Source organism: Macaca nemestrina, chromosome 5, assembly GCF_043159975.1.
Source record: "Macaca nemestrina isolate mMacNem1 chromosome 5, mMacNem.hap1, whole genome shotgun sequence".
Lineage (NCBI taxonomy): Eukaryota > Metazoa > Chordata > Mammalia > Primates > Cercopithecidae > Macaca > Macaca nemestrina.
In genome coordinates this window covers 151,677,676-151,690,850 of record NC_092129.1, presented here as the reverse complement: position 1 = coordinate 151,690,850, position 13,175 = coordinate 151,677,676, and the positions used below count along the sequence as shown (strand labels likewise).

Genomic DNA, 13,175 nt, shown 5'->3' with positions numbered 1-13,175 from the left:
TGGTGTCTGATTTATGTAGGGCCCACAGGTTGGTTGGACCAGGTGTAATATTTACACAGTGCGTGTGGAAGGCTGTTCACCCCACCCTCATCCTATTATGCAAATGGGCTTGCCACTTGGCTGGCACCATGCTGTCTGCTTACTGTAAATGTGCCTGGCAAAGAGAAGGGAAGATGGAGTTGCCATTATGAACATGCCCAGTCTCAGGTGTCCTATTCCTATTGGCACAGCTGCCGGCATTCACCCGTGCAAGCTTCCAGCTTACTTGTCTGTGTCTGAAGCTTGATATTACAGGCTGTACCTTGTTAGAAAAGAAAATAATTTGGAGCCTGCTTTTCATTAAAAGCCTTCCATACCCTCACTACCTGTCTAAATAATTTCTTCTTATCTCCTATATCACTGCCAGCCTCTGAGCCAGAATGAGGTGACAGAGAGGCTGGGACTGTGCAGAACACATTTTAGTAAAGATGGCTGAGTGACAGTAGTGATGTCCAATTGCCAGGTGCAGAAGTGACATCTGTCCTGGCCTCGGGGTCCAGTGTCCAGCACCAGGTGTCAGAGGTGTGGGCAGTGGCGTCTGTGCTCAGCAGCAGGGGCAGTTCTTCCTAGGAGGTACCTGATCCAGGGTGGGCTATGGATTCTGTTCCTGGATGTGTAGGTTCCAGCCTGCTTCTGTGGCCTTCCCCACAATAAAACTAGCCCCCAATACCAGATATACGACTTTATGTGTATATTACAGAAATTTGTTTTCCATAGTTTGCTCCAAGAAGTGAATGAGAAATGAGTCTGTGGGCGGGTGTCAGAGAGCCCCATTCAGAGGTGTTCCTTGTGGGAGAGCCACATCCTGAATTGACTACCTGGTGTCTACCCCATGGTGGAGAGAACAACAGGGAATGTCACATCTCATAACTGATAATACACATCCTCCCTTTTCTTTCTGTGAGGAAAATCCTCTTTTAAATAGGGTTTGAAAACCCACCCCACCCACCCACCCTGGCCACTCTCTGATCTCTGATCTCAGTGGTTCCTGATCTGGCTGAGCAACAGGATTGCTGGTGGGGGCTTAGAAAATACTCAGGCCACTCCCCAGAACCCGTCTCAGAGTATTACACCCAAGACCAAGGAATCGTTTATATAACAAGCCCTAGAGATGAGGCTGATGCTCAGACATGTGGGATCCTCATGTTCTTGATACTCCAAGTGTAATCTGGAGACCAGCAACATGAACTCCAGCCTTGTCATAAATACAGAATCTCTTGCTTCACTCCAGACTTCCTGGATCTCAGCACCATGTCCGGGTGATCCCTGTGCACACGGGAGTTCCTTGTCTAAGTGTCCTCTAGACATGGGGTCAGAACTGTGCAGTCTGCTCTGGGTGTGGTGTGATCACATCCCTTACAACTGGAGGTCCAGGGTTCAGTCCTTGCCCTCATTCTTTTCCACAGTCAATCACTCCCTTGGGGCCCTCATCCATGCTTGAGGTTTTAAGTATCGTTTATATGGTGTGACCTCCTAAATAGATTTCTCCTGCCCAATCTATTTCTCCTTTCCTCTAAACTCTGGAGTTGTCTGTCCAAATTCCACCCCAGCTCCCCCACCTGCATTCCTAGTAGACATCTCCACTGAGTGCCTGTGATGCCCCCTCCTCAGTATGCTCCTGCCAGAGTCTCCCCATCTCCACTGACAGCAGCTCCACCCTTCCTTCTACTCACTCATTTTACAACTATGGGTGTCCTTGATTCGTCTTTCTCACACCACAGATACAATCCACTGGCAAATGCTGTGAGTTCATCTTCAAATGCATCCAGAATCCCCTCATGTCCCACTTTTTCCCCTTCTCATGCCCTAGTTGAGGTAACCGACATCTCCAGCCTGGAATACTGTACTCGCTTCCTACTGTTTTCCCTTCTGCCTCCCTCGTCCCTCAGCTCTCAATTCTCTTCTCAGCACAACAGTCAGAGATCCTTTTAAAAGACAAGTTATATCATGGCCCTCTTCTGCTCAAAACTGTCCTCTGACTCTTCATCCCACTCAGAGCAAAGGTCAGATCCAACCCCATTCCACTCAAGCCCACCTGCTCTGGCCACACCTCTGACCTCACCTCAGTTTCTCTCTGTCCAGCCCTCCTGGCCTCCTTGTTCTTCTGGGAACACAAACACCTTCCTGCTATAGTGCATTTGGACTGGAGGATCCTCTGCCTGGAAAGAACTTCCCCAGACATCCTCATGTCCCTCAAATCCTTCCTTAAGTCACCTTTGCAACAAGGCACACACTGGCCACCCAGCACAATAGCCACCCTCCCTGTACCCACTGCCCACATCCTGGATCACCTGCCTCACAGCACTTAACACCTTCTAGCACTTTCCTTCCTTACTCTGGTAATAGTTATAGTGTATCTATCATCTGCCTCTTTCCACTGGAACATGTGCTACAAAAGGCCAGAGATTTTTCTGATTTTACTTCAATGGTGTTCCCCAGATGCAGAACCATTCTGTCCTATGTCTGGCCAATGACAAAGGTCAGTTGAATGAATGATCACTGTAGAGCACCTCCCTATTCTAAAGGCAGCATCTTTATTAACATAGCCTCAGGCCAAATGCTGTTTTGTGGCAGCTACAGCACAAGGTCCCCTCACACTGAGACAGAGGCCACCTATGTTTTTCTCAGCAGTGCTGCTTGTGTGTTCTCCTTCCCCCATCCCTCTTTCTACAGCAACGCCCCCCACACCCCCCAACCCAGCACACTGCAGCTCACAATCAGGTTCTCTCTTCAGGAAACAGTCCTTGATGATGGGTCCAATTCCAGAGACAAATATAAGTCTAAATTAGACTCTGCATTATAGATTCATGAGTTGGGATTGGATTCAGCACCAAGATCGCTAGAACCAGGGCAGGGAGAGAGGGCAGGAGAGCAGAGCAGAACAGAAGCTCTTGAAGCAGGGCAGGAGGTGAATGGCTTTGAAAATTTGTCTCAGAATGCACAGAGACCCCGTGTGCAGGGGCCGCCCTGGGCGATGTCTGAGCCTCTGTGGTCACAGCTCTCGCTGGACAAGTTTCCACTGAAGGGACAAGGATGACGGAGCAGTGAAGGTGACCCAGCTGAGGACTGACCACATAAAGCCCACGAAGAACTGAACAGCAACTAGGCACAGGCCCAGTCCACACTGGGCTCCTCACAGCCTTCTCCACCCCCACCTGCAACAGACTCAACACAGGGAACATGCAGATTCTGGAAGGTTCTCAGGTCTTTATTTGCTCTCTCAAATTCTAGGATTTGACTTATTTAATTAATCCATCAACCTCACATAGCAAATATTTGAGAAAACAAATTTATATTCAGATTCTTATTTTCAGTAGGGAAGTAAGAAGTTGCAGCTCAGTGCACATAAAGTTGAGACTGAGATGGAGACATCCAGCCCCACCTCTCTGGAACAGGAAAGATGACTGGGGAGGAAACACTGGTCAGCGTGGGAACAGGGGTCACGGTGGACACGGGGATGGGCTGTCTCTCCACCTCCTCACATTATGCTAACAGGGACGCAGACACATTCAGATGCCTTTGCAGAAAGAGATGCCAGAGTCTCTTGAAGTCACAAAAGGGAGGTGTGAAGAAATCCTGCATCTCAGTCCCACACAAGACAGTTATCTCAGGCTACAGAAAACAACAGTCATGAACAAATTCAAGTCAGTCATGGTAAGTGATGACACTCTGAACAGCCCACCACACACTCGAAACATCCCAATCAAAGAATCTCTATTACCCAGGCCTTTCCCTTCTGTCCCCCCGCCCCCCTACTCTAGACCCCAAGAATCTCACCTTTTCAAGCCGTGAGAGACACATCAGAGCCCTGGGCACTGTCGCTGGCTGGGGTAGAACAAAAACAGGAGCTGGTCAGAGCCCTCAGGAGACATGGGACAGGAGGAATTATGGGGTGGGTGAGCTCCTCCACACTCCCACCCCCACCACTTACACGCAGCCTGAGAGTAGCTCCCTCCTTTTCCACCTGTGGGAAGAAAATATCCTGTGAGGGGACTGGGAGGAAGCAGGGCCATAAGATCTTAGAGGAACCTCCTAGTCTTGGACCCAAGAGAAATTTCCAGAATGATGACTACAGACCCAGATCAGGAAACAGGAGGAGAGCAGGTGTGTGTTCTGGACCAACTCCCCTCCTAAGGTCTGTCCTTAGCAGGGACCTTCCCCTGACTCGTGAATGCTGGAATCAGGACCCCAACAGCACAACCATCAAGGTGATACATCCGTCCTTCATTGTCACATGTGCTGCACAAAAGATTAAGTGCCGGCACCCAGGGCCCCAGGCTGGGTTAGCCCCTGTGTGGATGCTGCTTCCCAGGAATGAGGCAGTGAACACTTCTACCTGGTGCTTGAAACCCCCAGCGGGACAAGAAAACCCAGACCCCACGTCTCACCCCTTCCCTACCTGAGCTCTTCCTCCTCCACATCACAGCAGCGACCACAGCTCCGGTGACCACAACTGCTAGGACAGCCAGGCCAGCAACAATGCCCACGATGGGGATGGTGGACTGGGAAGATGGCTCTGGGAAAGGAGGGGAAGGTGAGGGGCCCTGACCCTGCTGAAGGGCTCCAGCTTTCCCTGAGAAGAGACATGACCCCTCATCCCCCTCCTTACCCCATCTCAGGGTGAGGGGCTCCGGCAGCCCCTGGTGCTGCACATGGCACGTGTATCTCTGCTCTTCTCCAGAAGGCACCACCACAGCTCCCCACTTCTGGAAGGTTCCATCTCCTACTGGCCTGGTCTCCACAAGCTCCGTGTCCTGAGTTTGGTCCTCCCCATCCCGCTGCCAGGTCAGTGTGATCTCCGCAGGGTAGAAGCCCAGGACCCAGCATCTCAGGGTGGCCTCATGGTCAGAGACAGGATGGTGGGTCACGTGTGTCTTTGGGGGATCTGATGGGAAGAGTCAGAAAATTCAGGCACTTTGCATCTCTCATGGGACACTCCAGCAGCACCCATGTGATCATCCTGAGAATGAACAGGACACTTGGGGTGGGTAAGGGAGCACAGAAGCCAGACACCAGTTTGGACACAGGCCACCTGGGATAATCTCCTATTCCTTGGAGAGCTCTAGACTCTGAGGGAGGAACAGGCACTTCTGGTCCTGACCTGAGTGGAGGCCGAGGGACTCACAAAAGCTGGAATCAGACCTTCAAACACATTGAGTGTGAGGCAGAGAACAAGGCCTGAGAGAAAAGTTCACGGTGCCCAAGGCTGCTGCAGGGGTCAAAGGGGACCCCTGATCAGTATTCCAGGGACTGTCTTCCCCTCCCTGTCCTCAGACACGTCATCCCTTAATTGTCCTAGAGAGCAGAGGGGGCCCTCAGAGGAAATCAGGAAAACTCATGCCATTCTCCATTCAAGGGAGGGCGACATTCTAGCGCTGATCCCATTTTCCTCCCCTCCTCATGGGAGGCCATCCCGGGCGATCTAGAGGTGATGGGGAAGGCTCCCCAGTGCCCCTGGTACCCGCGCGCTGCAGCGTCTCCTTCCCGTTCTCCAGGTGTCTGCGGAGCCACTCCACGCACGTCCCCTCCAGGTAGGCTCTCTTCTGCTCCGCCACACCGGCCGCCTCCCACTTGTGCTGGGTGTTCTGAGCCGCCGTGTCTGCCGCGGTCCAGGAGCGCAGGTCCTCGTTCAGGGCGATGTAATCCTTGCCGTCGTAGGCGTACTGGTAATACCCGCGGAGGAGGCGCCCGTCGGGCCCCAGGTCGCAGCCGTACATCCTCTGGTAGGTGTGAGACCCTGGCCCCGCCCCCGCGGTCAGTACAGTCCCTCGAGCCCCGCCCCGCCCCGACCACCCCGCGGGGATTTTGGCCTCAACTGAAAATGAAACCGGGTAAAGGCGCCTGGGGCTCTCCCCGGTCGCGGGTCTGGGCGGGTCCCGCGGCTTCGGGGCGGATCTCGGACCCGGAGACTGGGGGAGACCCGGGCCGTACGTGAGGGATGGGGAGGGGTCGTGACCTGCGCCCTGGGCCGGTGCCACTCACCGGCCTTGCTCTGGTTGTAGTAGCCGCGCAGGTTCCCCAGGCTCACTCGGTGAGTCTGTGCGGTGACCTTGGAGTTCCGTGTGTTCCGGTCCCAATACTCCGGCCCCTCCTGCTCCACCCACGGCGCCCGCGGCTCCATCCTCGGACTCTCGGCGTCGCTGTCGAACCGCACGAACTGCGTGTCGTCCACGTAGCCAACTTCGAGATACCAGGGCTCCCGGCGGCCGGGCCGGGACACGGCGGTGCTGAAATACCTCATGGAGTGCGAGCCTGGGGGCGAGGAGAGGCTGAGACCCGCCCGACCCTCCTCCCCGCGCGGCTCCCCGGGTCCTGCGCCCCCGCCTGCGGTCCCCTCGCTCCTCCCCGCAGAGGCCATTTCCCTCCCGACCCCGCACTCACCGGCCCAGGTCTCGGTCAGGGCCAGGGCCTCCGAGAGCAGCAGGAGGAGGGTTCGGGGCGCCAGGACCCGCATCTCGGCGTCTGAGGAGACTCTGAGCCCTGGTGATTGCGTGGGGACTTTAGAACTGAGACCGCGGCGACGCTGATTGGCTTCTCTAGACATCCGACACCCAATGAGAGTGGGAACTGGGGACGCATCACGAGTATCCTGGAAGAAGGACCCGACACAGGTTGGGAGAAGAAGTGAAACTAGGGGAGTGGGGAATCCCCAACTCTGCGCCTCCCCAATGCAGATAAGGCCCGAGACCCTGAGGGCCACGCCCGAGACCTGGGACTTCGTCCTGATCCCTTCTTCTCCTACACCAAGTCTCTTTGTCACACTGTCTGCCTGACTCCTGGACGAGGATCTGTCGTGGAAACCAGGGAGAGACCCCCAGGCTGCGCCCAGCCCCTTCCCCTTCCCTACTCGTCCTGGAATCCCCGACCCTGAACTGGACTCCCTGCCTCCCACTCCTACCTCTCCCCTTGGACCTTTGTACAGGAAAACTCACCACGGGGAACTTGATGCCGGAGTGAGCTCGCCCTGGGAATGGAGGTGTAGAGACAGGGGTTTTCTCTCTAAACCTGGTGAAGTTTTGTCTGAAGGCACCACACAGAGATTCTCATAGAGACCAGTTTCCTTTTTGTTTATTAATACAGTAGGTAGCACAATGTTGGTAATCCCTGAATGATTAGAATTCCAATCTGTAACAGACCTGTGTCAAAACAGCATTACAAAGCTCCTAAGTTTTACTTTCGCAGACTATAGATCTGTGCCTCTGGGTTGTTGCCTTTAAAATTACCTTCATTCCCTAGCCCGAGTTTCTCTGTGTGAATCCAGAACATCTCCTGAATACAAAGAAGCAGGATTTGTTACTGTCTATTGCAACCGGGAGCCTGTAGTCATCACCTCAAAGTTGTGAGTGCTCCATGCAGTCCCAATGCTCTTCACCGACGCTCAAGCGCTACCTGTTTTCCTGAACTCTGCACATCTAAGCAGCGTGCATATTTTATCTGGACACTTGGCATTTTTGTAACTCTTTTTTTTTTTTAATCATAAGGAGCCAATTAGTTTTTAGGAAGTCCAACAAAATATATTGAATACCGAATGCAAAGAACCCCCTGCTAGGCTCTTCCACTGCTTTAGAATTCTTTCCTGTCTCCTTTTCCTCACCTCCTGCTTCTCCAGCCTTTCTCTCTGCCCCTCTCATCCCTCACACTCCCCCTTCCCCTAAATCCCCGCTACCCTGTCACTCCTGAATTGTGGCACTAACACTGTCCCTCACCTCCTGCCCATGTGTGTTCTCCCCACTGTGCTCAGCGGTCCTGCTAATGTGAGTAAGGTCGTGTCATTTCTTCACTTACAATGGTTGGATTTTGGTCTACAATTTTGCTAAATGTTTTCAATTTGTCTCATATCTTTTTGTTTCTGTTCCTCCTTTGCTACTTTCTTATGTGTCAAATAAACAGTTTTTAGTTTATGGTTTTAATTGTCCTAGTGGCTTTTAGCTATATTTCTTTACACTAGTTTTTTATTGTTGTAAGAATGGAAACCCAATTTCTTGACTTCTCACAGTGAAGTTCAGGTTCTATTAAACTACATCCGGCAAAATAAAGGATACTTGTAACAGTGTAGTTTCATTTAACCTACCATTATGCTATTACTGTTTTATATATTACGTCAATCTATATTATAAACTCAATGATACAGTGTAATACTTTTTGTTTTAGACAAGCAGCCACATGTCTTCAGGAAATTAAGAAAATGAGTGTGAATGTGACATGTGTATGTGCATCATTCCTGTTGTTAATTGTTCCTTTCTGTGTATCTGGGTCACCATCTAGTATCATTTCCCTTCAGCCTGAAGAACTTCCTTTAAAATTAAATATAGTACAGGATCCCTAAGAAATGAATTTTATGGTTTTGATGATCTAAAAATGTCTTTATTTTTGACTCCCCCCTTTTTTTTTTTTTTTTTTTTTTTTTTGCTTTTAGGGCATTTACATGTAATAAAATTCACCAGTTTTAGCTGTGCTTTTTGGTGAATTTTGGTAATTATTTAGAGTCATGTAACTACCACACTGCCCAGTACAGAAACACCGAATGCAGAGAACCCCCTGCTAGGCTCCTCCACTGCTTTGGAGTCCTTTCTCCTGCTCCTTGTCCTCACCTCCTGCTTCCCCAGCCCTTCCCTCTGCCCTCATCCCTCACACCCTCCGAGAATGAGATGGGTTAGGGAGGAAGGGTTTTTGTTTGTTTGTTTGTTTGTTTTCTATGAATGAATGTAACTTTTTATTATGATAGAGTTGTTTTATTAAAGAAATAGATGAAAATGGTTAAGTAAAATCAAATGACTCTAAAAGTTTTACAATGAAAGCAACAGTCTTGCCATTTGTTCTCTCCAGAGACAAGCACTTTTCATTCTCTCAGTTTTTCCTTCTGGTAGCTGCCTTCATGGGTTTTTCCAAATTATTATTTTTTCAGTTTTTCAAGTGGGTGCATATATTAATACATGTAATTTTTAAAAGCCTTTTCTGTTTATAATGCATCCTAACCGTCCCCTGCCTTGTCCCTCCTAATCTTTCAAAGCAATGACTTTTAACTCTTTTAGCAATGTCTTCTTTCTCCTCACATAACTACTTAGTCATTTCTTGATTATTTTATACATTTTATAGTGATTTTTTGAATGACAGATGAGGATTTAGCTCTTACACCATCACTATCTTTACTTTTCCTCCTATATTGTTCCAAAGTAGTTACCAGAGTTAGGGGCTAAGCAGTCACCACATCATTATGACTATGTACATATTGCTCATTGTTGAGAAAAACAGCGCAATATGCTCTTACTTCCTATCCTGTACTTCCTTCTGCCCTAGAATTAATGATTGCCTAACCACCCTTCCCCCTTTGTTTTTTTCACTTTTGCTTTATCTTCAAAGAACTTCTTTCCAAATGCCCCAAATCTGGCAATAATGTATTATTATTTTTAAGAGAAGGGACCTCACTATGGTGGCCAGGCTGGTCTGGAAATGTTGGACTCAAGCCAACGTCTTGCTTTTAGCCTCCTGAGTAGCTGGGACTGCAGACATGAGCCATTCCACCCAGCTAACCTATTAATATTTTTACTGTTTTTTGTTTTTTTTTTTAAGCCATCTCCATAGCTGGAATATTTCCTGTATTGGATCCTATTTGCTGGATCCGTGTCATTCTCTGGTTTGTCTCCTCCTTCATTTTGCTGGAGTATTTTCTCCAATAGCTTCCCAAGAAAGTGTCCATGGAGGTAACCCCTGAGTCTTTGCTTGCCTAAAAATGTATTATTTTACCTTCACCCTTGATTATTTGGCTGAATATAGATTTATCTGTTGAAAATAACTTTCTTTCTAGAATTCTGAAGGCATGCTTCCATTGTTTTCAGCTTCTTTTTCCAGACAGGATCTCTTCTGTCACCCAGGCTGGAGTGCAGTGGCGTAATCACAACTCACTGCAGCCGTGACCGCACGGGCTCAATTCATCCACCTCAGCCCCTGAGCAGATGGGACTACAGGTGGGCGCCACAACGCCCAGCTAACTTTTGTATTTTTTGTAGAGATGGGGCTTCACCATGTTACCCAAGCTGGTCTCAAGGGATCTGCCTATCTCTGCCTCCCAAAATGCGGAGCCAGTGTGTTACAGGCGTGAGCCACTGTGCCTGGCCAGTTTTTCTTTTATTCTCTCTCTTCTTCCTTCATTTCTCAAAGGCATCTCAACTCAATAGGCCCAAAACCAAAGTCAAACTCCATCAGAATATCCTGCTACTTCCAACCTTAAAATATATCTTAAATCACAGTTTCTTACTACATGCAACCTTCTGGTTCAAACTACCATCATCCCTCACTTGAACTTAGAATTGGTTTTCCTGCTTCTGTATTTTTTTAAATCATAAAGTATTTCAAATAAACCAAGTGTCGCTTTATACTTTTTATTACATAAAAAGAATAAAGATCTGCCAGGTGCGGTGGCTCACGCCTGTAATCCCAGCACTTTGGGAGGCCGAGGCGGGCGTATCACTTGAGGTCAGGAGTTCGAGACCAGCCTGACCAACATGGTGAAATTTCGTCTCCACCAAAACCACAAAATTCGCTGGGTGTCGTGGTGCGCGCCTGTAGTCCCAGCTACTTGGGAGCCTGAGGCAGGAGAATTGCTTGAACCTGGGAAGTCGGAGGTTGCAGTGATCTGAGGTCGTGCCATGGCACTTCCTCTGGGTAACAAGAGTGAAACTCTGCCAAAAATATATATATATATATATATATATGAAGAGGTTATATACTTAAACATGGAATTGCTTTAAGTGTTTGCCATTCACGGTTCCCATGCATGCCAGCAGCTTCTTACTGCAAACACCTGAGACTTGCTATAGGGCAGCTGGAGTACGTTCCACCCACACACAGGACAGGGAGCTGACAACCAAGGAGTGGAGGATCAATACTCCAGCTTTCTCCCCTCCGTTTCCCTGTATCTCAGCAGTATGGAGCTTGATACCAATGAGAACCTGCTCACTGACTTTAAACTGCTTTTCTTACCTTCTCAGTTTCATTTCTCCATACCTCAGTTGATGATTTCTGGTAAGACCTAGCAAATAAACTGTTTTCACTGAAATTTCAGTCTTGGAACCTGCTTTGGGTTCTCCAAAAGACTGAAATACATTCATTTTCCCATCACTGGACTTCCAGGTTGCTTTCAATTTTTCACTGTTACAAACAGGGCTGCAACATTTGCCTACAAACCTCTAGATATACACGTAGGAAGATTTCGGCATTTTCCACTAGTGAAACTGCTCACTTGGAAGGTATGTGCATCTTCATCTTTAATAAATACAACCGAATTTGAAAAGCCCGACAATGTCAAGGACTGGCCAGAGTCCCATGTGCGATGGGTGTGGAATGGCAGCTCACTGTAGCAGGTGCGGGGACTCAGTTGGGGTCTTGGAGAGGCACTTAGTTATAGCAAGAATGTTTCATAAATGGTATCTAATACATTCAAGACTAGTGTGGGATAAAAAACATGTTGCTTAGAAATCATTATTCATAGATCCAAAGTCAACAAAAGTCTTTTTCTTCTCATGTAAAAATACATAATTTTTTCCAGAGGGAGGGGAAACAACTTAAACCAGAAAACACCTTCATATTAATCATTCTTCTCATATACTTCAAATTTGAACTTCATGTCTTTCTCCTCCTGGACATCAGAGAGAACACCTGGGTATTCTGGCAGAAGTTTATATTTTTCCAAATCAATTTCTGGAAAAACTGTGTCACTTTCAAAGTCCCGCATGATCCTTGTCACAAATAGTTTAAGATGGCCTGGGTTATTCGTGGCTTCCTTATAAACAGAACTGCCACCAACTATCCAAATCATCGCTACTTTATTTGCTAATTCTGGGTGTTCAGTAAGTTTTAAGATATCATCCAGACATCTGGCAAGAGAATGAGCTCCTTGTGGAGGTTCCTTGAGTTCTCTGCTGAGAATTAAACTAATTCTATCCTTTAAAGATCGATTCTTCTCAGGAATGGAGAACCAGATCTTCCTACACGTAACACCAGATTCTGTTTACCTTCTCCTGAAGAGTTTGTGTCATTCTCTGGAAATACCTAAATTCATTCCTGAGCGGCGGCCAGGGCAGGTGCCCGTTCTTGCCAATGCCCATGTTCTGGGACACAGCGACGATGCAGTTTAGCAAACAAACCATGACAGCAGCGGTGAGCACCTCCGAGCCCGCTCGCTACACCAAAATGCGTGGCCAAGATTGGCTGGAAGGTTTTTACTGTGAACCTGGAGGATGAGCAATGAATGACATCCCTCTCTCCACCTCAAAGCTCGTCCTGAGCATTCACCTCCTGGGAGCAGGAGCAGCGCAGCAGCGCCACCTGGTGGTCCATGAGCTTCCTTTTGCAGATCACTCACAGCCCTGAGACCCTCCTCTCCTTTCCATGCACCTGGGATTTCTTCACTGGACACCAGCCTGAGTCAAGTTTCCTGTAAAGCAAGAGAAGCGCACAGGGCTTGCTCATGGAGTCCCTGCACAAAGTGGCCGTAGTGGCTGCGATGGACACTGCATGGGTACAGCAATTGAGGCGCCACTCACCAAGGCTGACCTGGCAGCTGCCACTGCTGAGGGCCCAGCCAACCAAAAGCAGCTGTTTTATTTTGGATGGAGAAATAAAACAGGGAATGGTAATTAAGAATAAAATAACATTATGATAGATAAATATGCCACTAAAGATATAGTAGCAGTTTAAATAATTTTGAGACTATGAACAAGATTATGCCAATGGAGAGAAGTTATTACAAGTAGAGAAAGCTGGAGTATTGATCCTCCCCTCCTTGGTTGTCAGCTCCCTGTCCCATGTGTGGGTGGAACGTACTCCAGTTGCTCTATAGCAAAAGACGGTGGGGGGAGGAATGGTGTCATCTCCACCTTTGGCGAGATCTGTGTCACCATGTTCAGGGGAAGGGCCATGAACTCCCCATGCAGAGAGGAGGCTGTGGCTGTGAAGGCGCCTGTGGGAGAGGTGAGGACCCGCTCCCTCTACACTGATGGCCAAGAGCCTGCAGATGGCGGGGAAAGCTTCGCCTCAGCTGTGTCCTATCAGGTTTTTCCAAGAGTCAAGGAGTAGAACTGCATATTGCCTCTGCTGATGTGAGCTGCACGCACACCTAGAAGTGAGGTCACCCCTGC

At 48.8% G+C, this 13,175-nt stretch overlaps 1 protein-coding gene and 1 pseudogene across 1 annotated transcript; both read right to left on the bottom strand.

Moving 5' to 3' along the window:
- Positions 1-3,232: 3,232 nt before the first annotated feature.
- On the bottom strand, positions 3,233-6,544 carry LOC105466239 (patr class I histocompatibility antigen, B-2 alpha chain). The gene is made up of 8 exons (XM_071097292.1): positions 6,421-6,544; positions 6,022-6,291; positions 5,501-5,776; positions 4,649-4,924; positions 4,439-4,555; positions 3,971-4,003; positions 3,817-3,864; positions 3,233-3,651 (listed from the first exon to the last, which is right to left on the bottom strand). Exons 1-7 carry the CDS (start codon positions 6,491-6,493, stop codon positions 3,821-3,823), a joined length of 1,089 nt encoding a protein of 362 aa, XP_070953393.1. The 5' UTR covers positions 6,494-6,544; the 3' UTR covers positions 3,233-3,651; positions 3,817-3,820.
- A 5,079-nt stretch (positions 6,545-11,623) lies between these two features.
- Positions 11,624-12,185, bottom strand: LOC139363185 (dihydrofolate reductase-like; annotated as a pseudogene).
- Positions 12,186-13,175: the final 990 nt, after the last annotated feature.